General features: G+C 39.4%; 1 protein-coding gene across 10 annotated transcripts in view; it reads right to left on the bottom strand.

Annotated features, from left to right (window-relative positions):
• LOC120565298 (cyclin-dependent kinase-like 5) overlaps positions 1 to 15,581 on the bottom strand; it is a 46,366-nt gene that overhangs the window by 12,864 nt on the left and 17,921 nt on the right. For all 10 annotated transcript variants that reach the window (XM_039810964.1, XM_039810962.1, XM_039810966.1 and 7 more), the window contains exons 4-10: positions 6,832 to 6,877; positions 6,540 to 6,676; positions 6,314 to 6,434; positions 4,519 to 4,578; positions 2,292 to 2,382; positions 1,982 to 2,171; positions 258 to 338 (exon numbers count right to left, since the gene is read on the bottom strand). In XM_039810964.1, coding sequence (XP_039666898.1) covers positions 258 to 338; positions 1,982 to 2,171; positions 2,292 to 2,382; positions 4,519 to 4,578; positions 6,314 to 6,434; positions 6,540 to 6,676; positions 6,832 to 6,877 — 726 coding nt within the window. The remainder of the gene's footprint in view (positions 1 to 257; positions 339 to 1,981; positions 2,172 to 2,291; positions 2,383 to 4,518; positions 4,579 to 6,313; positions 6,435 to 6,539; positions 6,677 to 6,831; positions 6,878 to 15,581) is intronic.

The raw sequence follows: 15,581 nt of genomic DNA, 5'->3' as shown, positions 1-15,581 counted from the left end.
ACAGTGCAGGCACAGCAATATCAGCAGTGCTGGAACCAGGATATGAGTTGAGAGATGCTGAGTGAAGAGGCATCATGCAGTCACGACGTAAACACAGTGATAATGATGCAATTATCAGATATGTAGTTGATGAAAAATGTGGGTTTTTAGAGAATCTATTTTAACGATAGCATGTGAGTAGGAATACACTGAAACTGAAAGGCAGAAATAAAAACATCAATGCAGTAGAGCAGCTTTGCCAGAACTGTGATCCCTACCTTCAGCAGGTCCAGCAGGGCTCCGCCGATGATTCCCAGGTATCTGCGCTCCAAGGTTTGGGGGTGGTTCACAGCAGGGAACTAAAACAAGAAACAGTGGATATCAGTACAGCAAAAAAAATGTAGCCACAACAAATGCCCAAGTGATAAATGGTGGACTACTCACTACTTTGTAGAAAGACCAGCAATATCAGCCCCCTGTGCTTTGTGTGTAGAGGAGTACAGTATGTGCAACCAGCTTGTTTTCATTGAAGTGAACTTAAAGCAGTTACAAGGAGTTTTTAACTGGTTATCAATCAGTCTCAATTTAACACTGATGCCTCTATATGACCCACATACTTTGCATGTTAGTGTCCCTACTGTTAGTATGCATGTCTAATGGACTGCAGAGGTCCTGTCTGACTTGTATCTTTCATTTTTTTGTCACTGTGCATGCACAACCAAATTAATTACCCCTCTGGGAAATAACAAAATGTATCTAATCTTATCTAAATTAGCATGAAACATCATGTAAGTATAACGATGCTCTTGTGAAATATTTTATAACCACTTTGTCACTTTAAATGTTACCATGCAGATGCTGCTTCTCCTGAAGTTACATTTTGCAACCACTGTTCGCTGACTCAGAAGAGCCCTGTTGCATGTGCTTTCTTCCACATTCAATCTTGTCAACCTTTCATTTTGATTCAGACTATTGTGACTCTCCTGTTTGCCAAAAAATGTCCGGAAGCTGTTCTTTTTTAAATCACACATTTCCAAGCTGCAAGTAGGTGCCAACGTGATAAGAAAAACATCAAAATGTCCTGTGTTCATGTCGAGTGTTGTGTGGTTTCTTGCTGGTCTGATGCATTATTATTTTAATAACAACAGTTTGTATGGGTTCTTCATTCTCCTTTCTCTTGGTCTTCTCTGCTGTTATTAAGATAATTTGACTGTCAGAGAGAGGCTAAATAAGTGAATGTCCATCGATCAGTGAAGCTTGCTGGCAGGGTGACGCTCTCTACTCATTTAAATAACAGCAGGCATAGAAATACTGAGGAGAATAGAGTTTTTCTTTTCTTTGAGTGATTGCTAACAATAGCAGGCGCTAGATGTTTAGTCAACAAACATCACTGTCCAACATGTGCCTGTCTTACTGGAGAGCGCATTTCATAGTAGAAAAACAACTTACACATATTTGAGAGCTGGAATTTATGCTCCATACCAGCAAATTAACACCGATTAACCAATTTTTACACCCACAAGTGTCCCAAATTTAAAAAATGCAGCATTATCAAGCAGGGTCCTCATTAGTGGGTATTCACTGTCAGGTATTCACAGAGGGGCAGTTTGCAAACTAATAATTATATCCTGAGGCGTGGGCAGAGAGGGAAAGGAAAGGAGGACCCAGGTCTGTTGTACCACCAGCCTGCCACGGAAGACTTATCACGGCCTCCCTTCACAGAGCATACAGGATACATGATACACGATGAGTCATTGTGATCCAATCAGTCACGGCACAGCAAACTCAGCCAGGAGAGAAAAAAAAAACAAGCAGAGAGTGCAGAGACAGAAAATAAATAAGGAAAGAAGAAGAAAAAACGGAGGCAGAAAGAGACAGCAAACCAGAGAGAAGATCAAGTTGAGAGCGATGGATGAAAAGGAGCTACTTGGAGGGGGTGGGTCAGCAGAGTGAACCGTAGTGAGGGTGGGGGTAAAGAGAGTGAAGAGCGGCCTGGCATTACCCGCAGCCCATGGAAGCGAGGATTGTTATAGAAGAGCTTCATCTGTTCTGGTGGCAGGGGTCCCAACACTTTCTGGATGGTAAAGAGCTGGTCAATCTCACTCTCTCCCGGGAACAGAGGCTGCCCGTCACTCAGCTCTCCTAAGATGCAGCCCACTGACCACATGTCCACTGCTTTCCCGTAAGGAGCCCTGGGACCACAGATTTAAGGGGTTGGTGATGGAAGGTCAGGCATAAGAATAGCTACTAAAAGGGTATGTCAGTGTAAGGACTCAGATCCTGGACAAGGCTATGAAAAATAGCGGACCTACCCAAGTAGGAGCTCTGGAGAGCGGTACCATCTAGTGGCCACATACTCAGTGTAATTGGCATCAGTCCCCTCAGAGAGATTACGTGCAAAGCCTGGCAAGAGAAGACAGAGGAAGCAATATAGTATAATGAGGAGCTTTATGATATGCTCTACATGCTGAGACACCTAAAAAGGATTTTATATCTCTGGACGCTAATTATGATACAGAGAAGTTATAAAGTAGTTGAGTTAGGGAAAAGCTCCACTAATATAGGAGAGATGATGAGCTCTCTTGTGACACATTGTACTCACAAAAGTAGTCATATTAATGCTGGATATTGTTTAACACGCCATAAAGATTTTAACTTGTTAAATATGGGAAAAGATCTGAATTAATTTTCATAATCCTGAAGCATGACTATAAATTTACAAATACAGAAAACTGTCATAATCTAAACAGTAGACAAACAGAAGTAGTTCAAATTTTGGGGAGACATGCTTATCTGCTTTTTTAATTGCCAAGAGATGACTGAGAATCTCGATACCAGGAGACCAGTTAGCTTGCCGTACCTAGCATAAAGACAGAAAGCTAGCCTGGCTCTGTCCAAAGCTAAAAAAAGAAAGAAAGAAAAAAAAAAGTCTATCCGCACCTCTAACATACATGACAGATTTGAACCTGAACAGAGCCAATCTAGCTGTTACCCCATTTCCAGTCTTTGTGTTAAGCTAAGCTATCTGGCTGCTTATTATATTCAACGGTATGTCTACGCGCTAAATATGAAGCTGGAGCCAGCAGACGGTTGGCTTAGCTTAGCATAAAGACTGGAAACAACCGGAAACAGCTAGCTTGGCTCTGTACAAAGGTTAAAAAAGCACATTTAAAGCTCATTAATTAACATGTTATATCTTGAGTTAATTTTTTAAGCTTTAGAAGTGCTGGTAGGTATCCTAGAAATCTAGCGGCAGCAAATTTAATTTGCAGCCAGGGGGGTCTAGCAACTCTCCGTTGACTTGCAGTTGGAAAAACCAAACTCTGGTCAGGCCAATCACATCGTGTATAGAGTTGGTGGGCGGGGCTTATGGCTGCTGCTGCTGGGAACAGCGGTCTTCTGGAAGACTTGGAGTTCAGCTTTTCTTTGGGAAAAGAACAAAGAACGGCTCTGAAATCATTCTTAAAAAAGGAAGATGTGTTCGGAGTTTTGCTGACTGGATACGACAAAAGTTGAATCTATCAACTAGCTCTGCTACCTTCTTCGTGGCTCTGCCTGGTTGTAGCGCTATCCTATCGCGTGCAGAGGGAATTTGAAAGACAACCGTTTATCCCGCCCCTCGGATTGAGCCAATGGTGAGTTCCCAGCAGACCCAACATGTTGATGGCTTGTCAGGCTAGCTGGTAGGTGTATTTCTTGACTTTAGACATTGCATTATTTATTTGCTATATGCTAGCTAAGCTAACCATCTCCTGGCTCGCTGTAGCTTCATATTTAGCGTACAGACATGAGAGTGGTATCATTCTTCTTATGTAACTTTCAGCAAGAAAGCAAATAAGCAAACTTTCCAAAATTTCAAACTCTTCCTTTACAAAATGCCAAAGAAATGCTACCACTAGTAAAACCTAGTAGTAACATAAATGATAAATCTGCTCAGAGTGAAAAGGCAAAGCTAAACCTGTTCAGAAACATTTTCTGTCACTTTGCCATTTCAGTATTTATAAATGCTTAACAGAAAGAGAAAAAAAATCTGAAATACACTGATGCAATCTTTTCATACAAAACAACATAGCCTACAATGAAAATATATGTGCAGTAAGATGTAAACTTTCACAGCGAAGTGTGTTTGGCCTATGTCTGTTCTCTCAATGCCTTTGGCTGACACAGAGCAAACAGCAGGTCTTCAGTCTCTCACTCCATATTGCCTTCATGATGTTGGCTATGCAATGTTTTCCGTTTCCCCTCGTTTTGTTGTGGCGCTACCAGATTGAATCAACACACGATTAGCCTCTTGTTTTCCAACACGTTTCAATAATCGAGATGAGGGAAGAATGCACAGCAGCAGCCTGAGAACCAGGAGAGAAGGCTGTACACAAAGCTTAAGAATAACCGGATAAAGCCGGCCTGCTGCCCTCCTGAAGCACTGGTTCCAGCCAAATATAGTCTCCGTTGAAAATACTGTTTTTACATCACAGCTTTGACTGCTTGGCCACCTCTCTTACAGCTCTTACAGTGTGAGTGTTTGATAGAGGTGCTCACCGAAGTCACATAGCTTGAGGACGTCATCAGAGCTGATGAGAAGGTTTTCTGGCTTTATGTCTAAGAAGGAAGAACACAGATGGGGAGTGAGGAAACACATACAGTAAGCTGGCGAGGGGCATTATCGTTCCATCATCACTATCATCACTCCTGCCACCACATGTTCATCTGTCTCCTTGAAAATATTCAATTCTCAGTCTTTTTAAAACGCAGCAAACAAAACAAAGAACTCAAGAAATCTAATTCTATCGGTGAAAATTCACAGATTGTAAAAACCATAACTTATACATCAAATCCTGGATAACACTGTCAGATGTGTGCCTGAGTATACCACAGGCCATTTGGATGCCTGCTCTATTGCATTCAGTGCGCCAAAAGCTCACATGGGCCATCTGGTTTCCTGCTCTGCTGCCACTGATTCACCAAAAAGCTCGCATTTTGTGAACAATTGAGTGGTTGGTTACAACATCAGAAAACATATTAAGCCACTGTTCCATGAGAGACACTACACTGATATACAGAATTGGTTCAAGCTGTTTCTTTAAAAACTTAAGCACAGATGGTGCCCAGTGATGGTGCAGCCGTAAATGCTGCACTCTGGACCTGGATCAAACAAACGGCTCTTCTCTGCCTCACTAAAACTGTCTCCCTTTCGGTAATTTTATTATGTGTCCTAATAAAGTAAAGAAAAAAGTAAGAAAAATAGAGCTTTTAGACCTTTGATTTAAATGCAATGAGGCTAAAGGAACATTTATGCACTGTGTCTGGGAGTGAGACAAAATTAAAACATTCCTGAGGGTAATGATCAAAAAAACTATGTTCATCTTGTCAGTGAACATTCCACTTGACCCTAAAATGAATTTGTATCCAAATAATCTAAATCTGAAACCCCAAGAATATAAATGTATTGATTATGCTATACTGCAGGGAAATGGACTATAGCTCTCAACTGGAATAAAATGGAGGCACCTACAATTGGTGCTTGGATCAAGAATATGGTGCAATGTATTTATGGTGCAATATGTCCAGAGATTAACATATATATTAAAAAACAAAGGTGTATAAAAAAAAAAATCTGGATGCCATTTAACCAATTTATTTCAAAAAGGAGATACAGAGGAGCTTCTACAGAGGGAAAATGCAGGACAGGATACCTAAAATTCACACAAGTGGTGAACCCCAGAAGGGGAAAGGACTGAGGCATGTCTTGAAAGGTGCAACTCTTATTTTTTTGTATTTATGCTTATCATAACTTTGCTAAAGGTACCATTGTTCTGTCCATATGACATATATGTCATATAATTTGCTTAATTTTTTTCTTTTATAGCTCTTATAGTAGAACAGATGTTAACCCTCCTGTTGTCCTCGGGTCAAATTTGACCTGTTTACAAAAACTTTCTATATCAGAACTATGACAAAAGAACGTTGAAAAAAGTGACAAATGTTGGAAAAAGCTACAAAAACGCAGGAAAAAAGTGACAAAAAAATTAGAAAAAAGTGACAAAATACATTGGAAAAAGCGACAAAAACATTATAAAAAAACGCCAAAGTGTGACAAAAGAATTTGAATAAAATCAACCAAAACGTCGAGAAAAGTGTAGAAAAGAACAACAAAATGTTGAAATTGCAACCCAGAAAAACACAAAGTTGCATGGTCGACAGGAAGACAACACAAGGGTTAAGAGAGAAACTTTGTTGTGGGATGGGACGGGGGTGGGGGGTGAATAACAATAGTGGTAATGTTATGTACTACTTATGAGTGCAATGAAAATCAATAAAAGACGAGAGCTTTTACCTCTATGAACTATGTCATGCTTATGGCACCAGTGAATTGCTCTGATTAACTGGAAGATGTAGCTGCGCGCTTTGTCAGTCGGCACACCATTGGGTAACTCCTCAAGCAGCTCGAGCATGTTCTAAAAGTGAAACACACACAACCAAATAAATCAAAATGACCCCCACACACAAGTGGCCCTAACAATAGAAAAATCACAGAGCAAGGGTCTGTAGGAGAAGCTTACCTTCTCCACATACTCAAAGACGAGATATAGCTTTCCTCTTCTGCGGAAGGCCTCTTTCAACTCAACAATATTCTCCTGCTTGAGGGTGCGGAGCATCTTAAGCTCCCGTAGCGTTGTTTCTTTAACCTCCTCATTTTCTGCATGGACGTACAACAGAAGGGAAAACTAGGATCACATAGGGCTGACATGTAGTGATAAGGATGGGATGCATCCCAGCAGAAATAAACATGATGAATTGTTTGGCACACAGAATCACTCTCTGTTCTCTGATGAGGACTTGTTGTCCACTTACCTTCACTGTCCTTGAATTTCTTAATGGCCACAATTTCATTGGTGTCCTGCAATAAAAATACAGAGAAACTAGTGAGAAATCAATCCTCCTGTTTGTTGCTGCTGAAGATATAAGTCATAAAAAAAAGAAATCCTGCAAAAAACAATCTTTGTCACTTGTTTACGAGCAAGAGTGACATGAAGTAACCAACAGTGCATGGAGCTAGAGCTGTAACGATTCTAAATTTTGCTGTACAATTAATTGTCTCTGAAATAATTGCGATGTATAATATAATTGTCTCTTTCAGTCATATCGAAAAAGGTTTGGTTACATTTTACTTTAAGTTTTCTACATAAGAGTGACATGACAATGTCATGAACGTGTCATAAAACATTATAAACAAGTCATAAACGTTTATGACATAACTCTTTTTTAGTAAGTGTCATTCGGTTTTGTCATGACACGTTATGGTTATGGTTAGGTTTGGGGTTAGGGTTCATGTGTCATGACTGTGTCATGACAGTGTCATGTGAGTGTCATGTATTCATGACAGTGTCATGTCACTCTTATGTAGAAAACTTAAAGTAAAGTGTTACCAAAGGTTTATTAATGTATTACGTTTATTACAGTATTGTAAAGTTTTGAATGAATCCCAGGATACATCTTTTAGTTATATCACTGTCATGTGACCCAGATAATCTAATAATACAAATACAAACACAGCCTATGAAGTAAACCACGCTTATTTATTACCATAAAACATATTTTCTGTACTGTATCCCCCCTTGTCATTTTTGTTGCTATGAACGTGTCAAGTGCCAACAACTAACAATTGAAATAATAATCAAATATATCGTCCGACCAATAATCACTTATATTATAAAAATTTGGCATATCTTGAATAAAAACATTTGATCACAAAAAACAAAATTTCAACCTGGACCCTATGTTCCTATGTTTTTGTGTCCAAGAGACTGATGGGAACAACAACCTTTGACATTGGTCCAGTATTAAGCGAGATCGCTGCAGTCGGCAGCGGTGAAACAAGCTGTAATGTAAGTTAATAGGACAATTGTCCAGCTTGTATTTACCTTCACAAAAGTGCTAATTTTGCCAATGGCAGACTCAGATTAATATTCTAAGTACCTTACAACATTATGGAAAGGATCCCTACAGCGATAGACCTTTAAAACCTCTTTGAGACCTTTCTGTTTAACCAGAAACAGCTCTGAAGTCGCTAGCGCTAAAGCCACCAGACTCCATTTAAAAAAGCAATACTTTTAGCGTGTATAGAGCCAACGTATTTTCACATTTAAATCTGTATGTGTTTATTCCAACCAAAACTAGAGTTGTGATGGTTGGAAAAGTAGAAAGGCGACCCAAAACGACTTTTCATAGTTTTATTTTGTTTCTGTCAACTTTAAATTAAGTGTATTTTACGATGCTAAAATGACATTACATGGAGTCTGGAGAGTCTAGCAAATGCAATTTCGTGGATGTTTTTATGTTTTAAAGGATCTTACTCTTTAACAGAAAGGTCGACCTCCTTAGAAATCCTTTCCATAATGTTGTCAGACACTTAGAATATTAATCTGAATCTGTCAGCAGCAAAATGAGCACTTTTGTGAAGGTAAATACAAGCTGCACAATTGCTTGTTTCTCCGCTGCCAACTGCAGCGATCTCTCTTAATACTGGACCAATGTCAAAGATTGTTGTTACCATCAGTCACAGGAAAACAAGGTTGAAAAAACAGTAGTTACCCTTTAAAACCTTAGCTAATGTTAGCAATTAATTGCGGTTAAACAAAGAAACCGCGATTATAAAAAAAAAGGACAATTAGACAATTATGTAATAATTGTTACAGGCCTACATGGAGCAAGCAAATAAAAGTCAGAACTAATCACCACTAAGTCACTGTTTTGCTGACACACTTCTCATCATCCCTTCATGAAGTTCTCCATGAGAGATGCCCCAGCCACTAGCCCTGTTTCTCGTCATGTCCTAGTTAGGCCTAGTATTTCTGCCTATGGCTCAGAGCTGTGCTCCAGTTTCCTCCCACCCTCAGAAAGCCAAAGGCAGCATCGCACCACTCACTCCAACATGGATCACAGTGAACAGTGAGCCCTCCTCCCAGCACGGAGAATATAAGATGATTCACAGCAGGATCATGAGCATCACTGTGCTGCTGTGCACATGCAAAGGTAGTAGGGCAGGGACCATGTGCTTTTGTCCCGATTCAATTCTTTCACGATACATGGGTGCTGATTCGATTTGTATTGCTTTTTTTCATTTACTGTGATTCTAGAAGTATTGCGATTCGATAGTATTGAGTATTGCGATGTTCTTTTCCTTCTTCAAGAAAAAAAAAACGTCTAGAGACGATATATCATGAGACATTTCTAAAAACTAATTGTTCTCTAAGTCAGTCAGTCTGACATTATTTCATTTGTAAATAATTTTTTTCCCCCACCCCTACAAGGTAGCCTGAGTGAAGGGAGATGATGCGCTGCCGGGTATAAATCAAATAACCTGTTATATGTCTAAATGTTGTTCACTAATAGAGGAAATCAAACTGACAGTTCATTTCAACTAACCAAGATCAGAAGTCTAAAGAATTGTAGGCTTTAACTGTATGTACTGTTCATCTAACTCTTTACATATGTAAGTCCAAGCAAACATAATACTCACGGTAATGTCTTTCTCCTGACAGGATTATTATGTGTGTCAAATCAAAGGATTATACCTGTCATATCTGCATGTGAGAGCGAACAAGGATCAATGCAACCGCATATAAATATCTCAATAAAAAAAGTAAAAGTGTAGTTTATAGTATAAACTATTACTAACTACTACTAAAATATATAGTGGTTATGACGCGCAAGCATTCACAGCATTGGACACCTTAAGGTGGCAGTCATCAAAGTTGCTGATAACGAGTGCAATTTACACACTGAATGCAAATCTAGAATTCAGCTAAGGTTGTATTAGACGCAGAGCTGTTCGTGTGCAGGTAAAAAAAGGTGTGTAATACATTTTGTTTTCATGATAACTCTATTTGTTTGTGTTCTTTTCATTCTCTGTGTGTAAAATGCGAATCCACACGTGCAGAATTGAGATCTACAAATGCCTTTTCGGTTCACAGATAAAAACTGGATTCACAAATGTCCGTTTGAAAGTTGTAAATGTTAGGAAGATGTTCACAAATGCTTTTCATTTATTTGAGAAGTTATGTAATGCATAAATGCATTTGCAGAGCCCTTCTATATTTGCAAATGATTTTTTTATGGTGTACAACCCTTTTTTGTATTTTTTATATTTAAAGATCCGTTTTATATCTGCACAATGTTTTGTGAGTTTACAATTTCTTTTTCTATTTGTGGAATGTGTTTTATATTTACAGATTACACATTTACACACGGATAGTCAATCTGTTCACACAAATATTATTGAGACAAATCTCTCTCCAAAGGGGAATGATATATCTATCTATCTATCTATCTATCTATCTATCTATCTATCTATCTATCTATCTATCTATCTATCTATCTATATATATACAGTGCCTTGCGAAAGTATTCGGCCCCCTTGAACGTTTCGACCTTTTGCCACATTTCAGGCCTCAAACATAAAGATATAAAACTGTAATTTTTTGTGAAGAATCAACAACAAGTGGGTCCCAATTATGAAGTGGAACGAAATTCATTGGCTATTTCAAACTTTTTTAACAAATAAAAAACTGAAAAAGTGGCCGTGCAAAATTATTCAGCCCCTTTACTTTCAGTGCAGCAAACTCTCTCCAGAAGTTCAGTGAGGATCTCTGAATGATCCAATGTTGACCTAAATGACTAATGATGATAAATAGAATCCAGCTGTGTGTAATCAAGTCTCCGTATAAATGCACCTGCTCTGTGATAGTCTCAGAGGTCCGTGTAAAGCGCAGAGAGCATCATGAAGAACAAGGAACACACCAGGCAGGTCCGAGATACTGTTGTGGAGAAGTTTAAAGCCGGATTTGGATACAAGATTTACAAGCTTTCAATTTACATCCCAAGGAGCACTGTGGCAAGCGATAATATTGAAATGGAAGGAGTATCAGACCACTACAAATCTGACGAACCCGGCCGTCCCTCTAAACTTTTAGCTCATACAATAAGAAGACTGATCAGAGATGCAGCCAAGAGGCCCATGATCACTCTGGATGAACTGCAGAGATCTACAGCTGAGGTGGGAGACTCTGTCCATAGGACAACAATCAGTCGTATACTGCACAAATCTGGCCTTTATGGAAGAGTGGCAAGAAGAAAGCCATTTCTTAAAGATATCCATAAAAGTGTCGTTTAAAGTTTGCCAAAAGCCACCTGGGAGACACACCAAACATGTGGAAGAAGGTGCTGTGGTCAGATGAAACCAAAATCGAACTTTTGGCAACAATGCAAAACGTTATGTTTGGCGTAAAAGCAACACAGCTCATCACCCTGAACACACCATCCCCACTGTCAAACATGGTGGTGGCAGCATCATGGTTTGGGCCTGCTTTTCTTCAGCAGGGACAGGGAAGATGGTTAAAATTGATGGGAAGATGGATGGAGCCAAATACAGGACCATTCTGGAAGAAAACCTGATGGAGTCTGCAAAAGACCTGAGACTGGGACGGAGATTTGTCTTCCAACAAGACAATGATCCAAAACATAAAGCAAAATCTACAATGGAATGGTTCACAAATAAACATATCCAGGTGTTAGAATGGCCAAGTCAAAGTCCAGACCTGAATCCAATCTAGAATCTGTGGAAAGAACTGAAAACTGCTGTTCACAAACGCTCTCCTTCCAACCTCACTGAGCTCGAGCTGTTTTGCAAGGAGGAATGGGCAAAAATGTCAGTCTCTCGATGTGCAAAACTGATAGAGACATACCCCAAGCGACTTACAGCTGTAATCGCAGCAAAAGGTGGCGCTACAAAGTATTAACTTAAGGGGGCTGAATAATTTTGCACGCCCAATATTTCAGTTTTTTATTTGTTTAAAAGGTTTGAAATATCCAATAAATTTCGTTCCACTTCATGATTGTGTCCCACTTGTTGATTCTTCACAAAAAATTACAGTTTTATATCTTTATGTTTGAGGCCTGAAATGTGGCAAAAGGTCGAAACGTTCAAGGGGGCCGAATACTTTCGCAAGGCACTGTATATATATAGATAGATAGATATATATATTAGAAAAATATCTACATTTGTAATGACTACTTGGACGTTGGTGTGAATGGAATTTAAAAGTAGTAAGATAGTCATTACGGTAACTTCCATACTGCATAACTTGAATGCAGCATAAAGTTAAATCATTTCCTAAAAGGAATGCGTTCACTTGGTGGTATTTTTTTTTTTTAAGATTATTTTTTGGGCTTTTTTGCCTTTAATTTTGACAGGACAGCTAGGTGAGAAGACACACAGGAAATCGTCACAGGTCGGCTTCGAAACCTTGAACCTCTGCGTCGAGACATAAACCTCTCAGTACATGTGCGCCTGCTCTACCCACTGAGCCAACCCGGCCACATGACTTGGTGCAACTTTAATGGCTGAGCACAGTGACTTCCTGGAGTCTCCACCGGTTGAGAAAGAAATAGTTCCAGCACATAACTCCATGTAAAACTACAACCTGTCATTTTTACATCTCCAAACCCCCCAAACTACCCAACTAATAATTTCACAACAGACCCAAGTTAACCTGTTAGAATGATTTGCTCCAATCCACAACACATTACATCAATCATTTATGTCAGTTCAGGTTATTTCTGCTTCAAGTCCAAACAACAGGAAGGGTTAAAGACACCGAAAATATACCGTGTAAAACCATTAGTATCACACTTGTGTTCACACTAATCTCTCATTTAACAGCCACAGTCAACTACATTTGGCAGTTTATTATGTGTGCTATACCGTACATGTTGGAGGGATTAGTTAAGTACACCAGCTGCTCTGAACCTTTTTGTGTTACATATGTTATTTAAAGCTCTTCAGGAATTCCCATGTGGCGATGGACTCTGAGGCTCAATTGTGTGGGAGAGAAACCAAGCTGGGTAAATTATTATTTACTACAAACACGCTGTCCCTCTCCTAAAACCTAAAATAGCACAGATTAAGCACTTGGGTCAAATAGATAGATAGATTTGATTTTTTATTGATTTATTTTATTGATCCCAAATTGGGAAATATCAGTGCTACAGCTGCAAAATATCAGTCACACTGCACACATACAGAATATTCAAGAGGTAATAAATAAAAAAATAGGATAGAATACAAGAACAAATATTCAAAAAATAAAGATGAAGTGGCCGGGTTGGCTCAGTGGGTAGAGCAGGCGCACATATACGTGGCGGTTTATGCCTTGACGCAGGGTTCGAATCTGACCTGTGATGATTTCCTGCATGTCTTTCCTGCATGTCTTCCCTACAGGAAAGAATGTACAAAAGTATATACAAGTTGGGAATAAAAATGTACAACTACTTAAATAGTTTTTATAAAGATGTAAGGAAAACCTACAGTATATTTGTGCAAGTGATGTATATGAGTCTTATCTAACGCTCAGTGATGAAGTATTAAAAAGTTGTATTGCCTGCGGTAGGATTGATTTCTTGTAGCGGTCAGTGTGACACCAAAGCTGCCGGAGCCTCTTAGAGAAGGTGCTCCTCTGTTGGACCAGTGTGTGTGTAGGGGGGGGGGTTATCCGTGATAGATAACAGTTTGTTCAGTGACCTCCTCTCCACCACAGCTTCAAATGTGTCCTGTTTGCAGCCAATGACGATGAGACCATTTATTTGATACTTCCTAAAGTCATGCACCCTGAGATACATGCTACGCCATGCAGTGCCCTGCTACACCATGAACTACTACAGCTACTATTTCTAGTCATAGTTCCATTATCTTTATTGTTAATATAATTGCCACTGTTCATCATAACCCAACCGGCTCCGACAGACACCTGCCCACCCAGAGCCTGGGTCTGCCGAGGTTTCTGCCTAAAAGGGAGTTTTTCCTTGCTACTGTTGCACTAAATGCTCGCTCTTGGGGGAATTATTGGAATTGTTGGGTCTTTGTAAATGATAGAGTGTGGTCTAGACCTACTCTATCTGTAAAGTGTCTTAAGATAGCTTTGATAGTTATGATTTTAAACTTTAAATAAATTGAATTAATTTGAATTACAGGAACATGAGGGTACAGAACTTAGTATTATCAGCCAAAAGAATGCGTCAGTAAAACTGATATAAAAAGAATTATGCAGACCATATAGTAAAATCTAATGTGGTCTATTACGTGTAATTAAGTGAAAAAATAATTAGTAAGTGCTGCAAACTAGTCCAACTCATTTAAACTGTTATCCGGCAGCAATCTGTTGCTGCACTGCTCACATCATCTGCTGTGATGTCAATTAGGCTGTGATTAAATCTTATACTGTAAGATTTCTCATAATTCACAGTGGAGACACTGATTCATCACTTTTAGAACCACGTAAATATCACCCACTGGAGATGATAAAAGACCATCATTAATTACTAAGTTATTCATTCATTTCATAATCTCATGTGCTTTCCAGAGCACAATTAGTCAGTGGAGGATGCAGTCATACCCGCGCTGTGTAACATTCCGTCGTGCATCACTCTCTCATGTTTCATCCGGTCTGATGTGCATGCTGCCAAAGTTCTGCAGCTAACTACAACACCGAACCCAGCATTAGGGCGTACGTTTGGTGTCAAAAACTTGCTTCTGCACAGAGCATAACATGATCAAATTAATAATGCCAAGATCCCATGTCATGTCTCTATTCACACTGTCCAAAAGGGGAGTTTAAACACAAACTGCTTGTCTGTGAAACATGTTAATAACAGCCTGGTGGATCTCTGGGATGATGAAAGCTCAAAGTGGTGTGACGGCTGCCGTGTTGGTTTAAAAGTTGGTCTAATTAGTGAGGTTTTGTTTCTGTGTTTGTTTATGTGGTTTAGTGATTTAGGGTCCTTGTCACTGCCCGATGTGAGTCGAGTGCAGATGTGAGTTGCACATGCGTCACTTTGTGACAAGCAGCCTACAAGAACCTGCTAACGAGAGACCTCTGTAATGTCAATACAATAAAAATGGAGCTACATAACAAAGTTCCTTCACTGCTGGCTACAAGTTAGCAATCAAAGACAACAAAGGCTGTCACTTGAATGGCGTTTTGAGCTAACATTAGCAATCAAACAATCAAAGATAGCCCAAATGTTTTTGAAATGATTTCCATCTTCTGTTATTGTTTGTAATGAGAAAAGTTTATTATTTTATGGATTTCACAAATTTCAGTATGACACGTTATGCTGTAAACCGTTTAGATCTGAGCATGCGCGACTCACATCTGCACTCGACTCACATCGGGTAGTGCAATCCTCTTTCAGTTAAATGGGTTTCCTTATTTAAAGCAGCACAGTTTTTGTTGATTCACTTTAAACTCTCTTACCAAAAAAGATTTACTTTTACCAAAACACCCTGTTTTACATTGCTTCCCTCTCCCCTCACAAGCTGCGTTGTAGTCTGGATCGAAGACAACTCATTGGGCGGATAATCGCCAGAATATCCGTCGCCGCCAGATCTTCTGCCGGATGTCCCTCGCCTTGCAGAACTCAGTTGGTTTCGGGAAACATCAACAAACTTCGAGCTAGCAAGCTATTCACTGAAAATTATTATTATAAAGTGGGCTGGTTCACACTATTGTACATGACATGGTATGTATGTATGGTAAAAGTAAGAG

The sequence above is a fragment of the Perca fluviatilis genome, chromosome 9, assembly GCF_010015445.1.
Source record: "Perca fluviatilis chromosome 9, GENO_Pfluv_1.0, whole genome shotgun sequence".
Classification (NCBI taxonomy): Eukaryota; Metazoa; Chordata; class Actinopteri; order Perciformes; family Percidae; genus Perca; species Perca fluviatilis.
The sequence above is the reverse complement of the archived record's forward strand: the minus strand, read 5'-3'. Positions and strand labels throughout refer to the sequence as shown.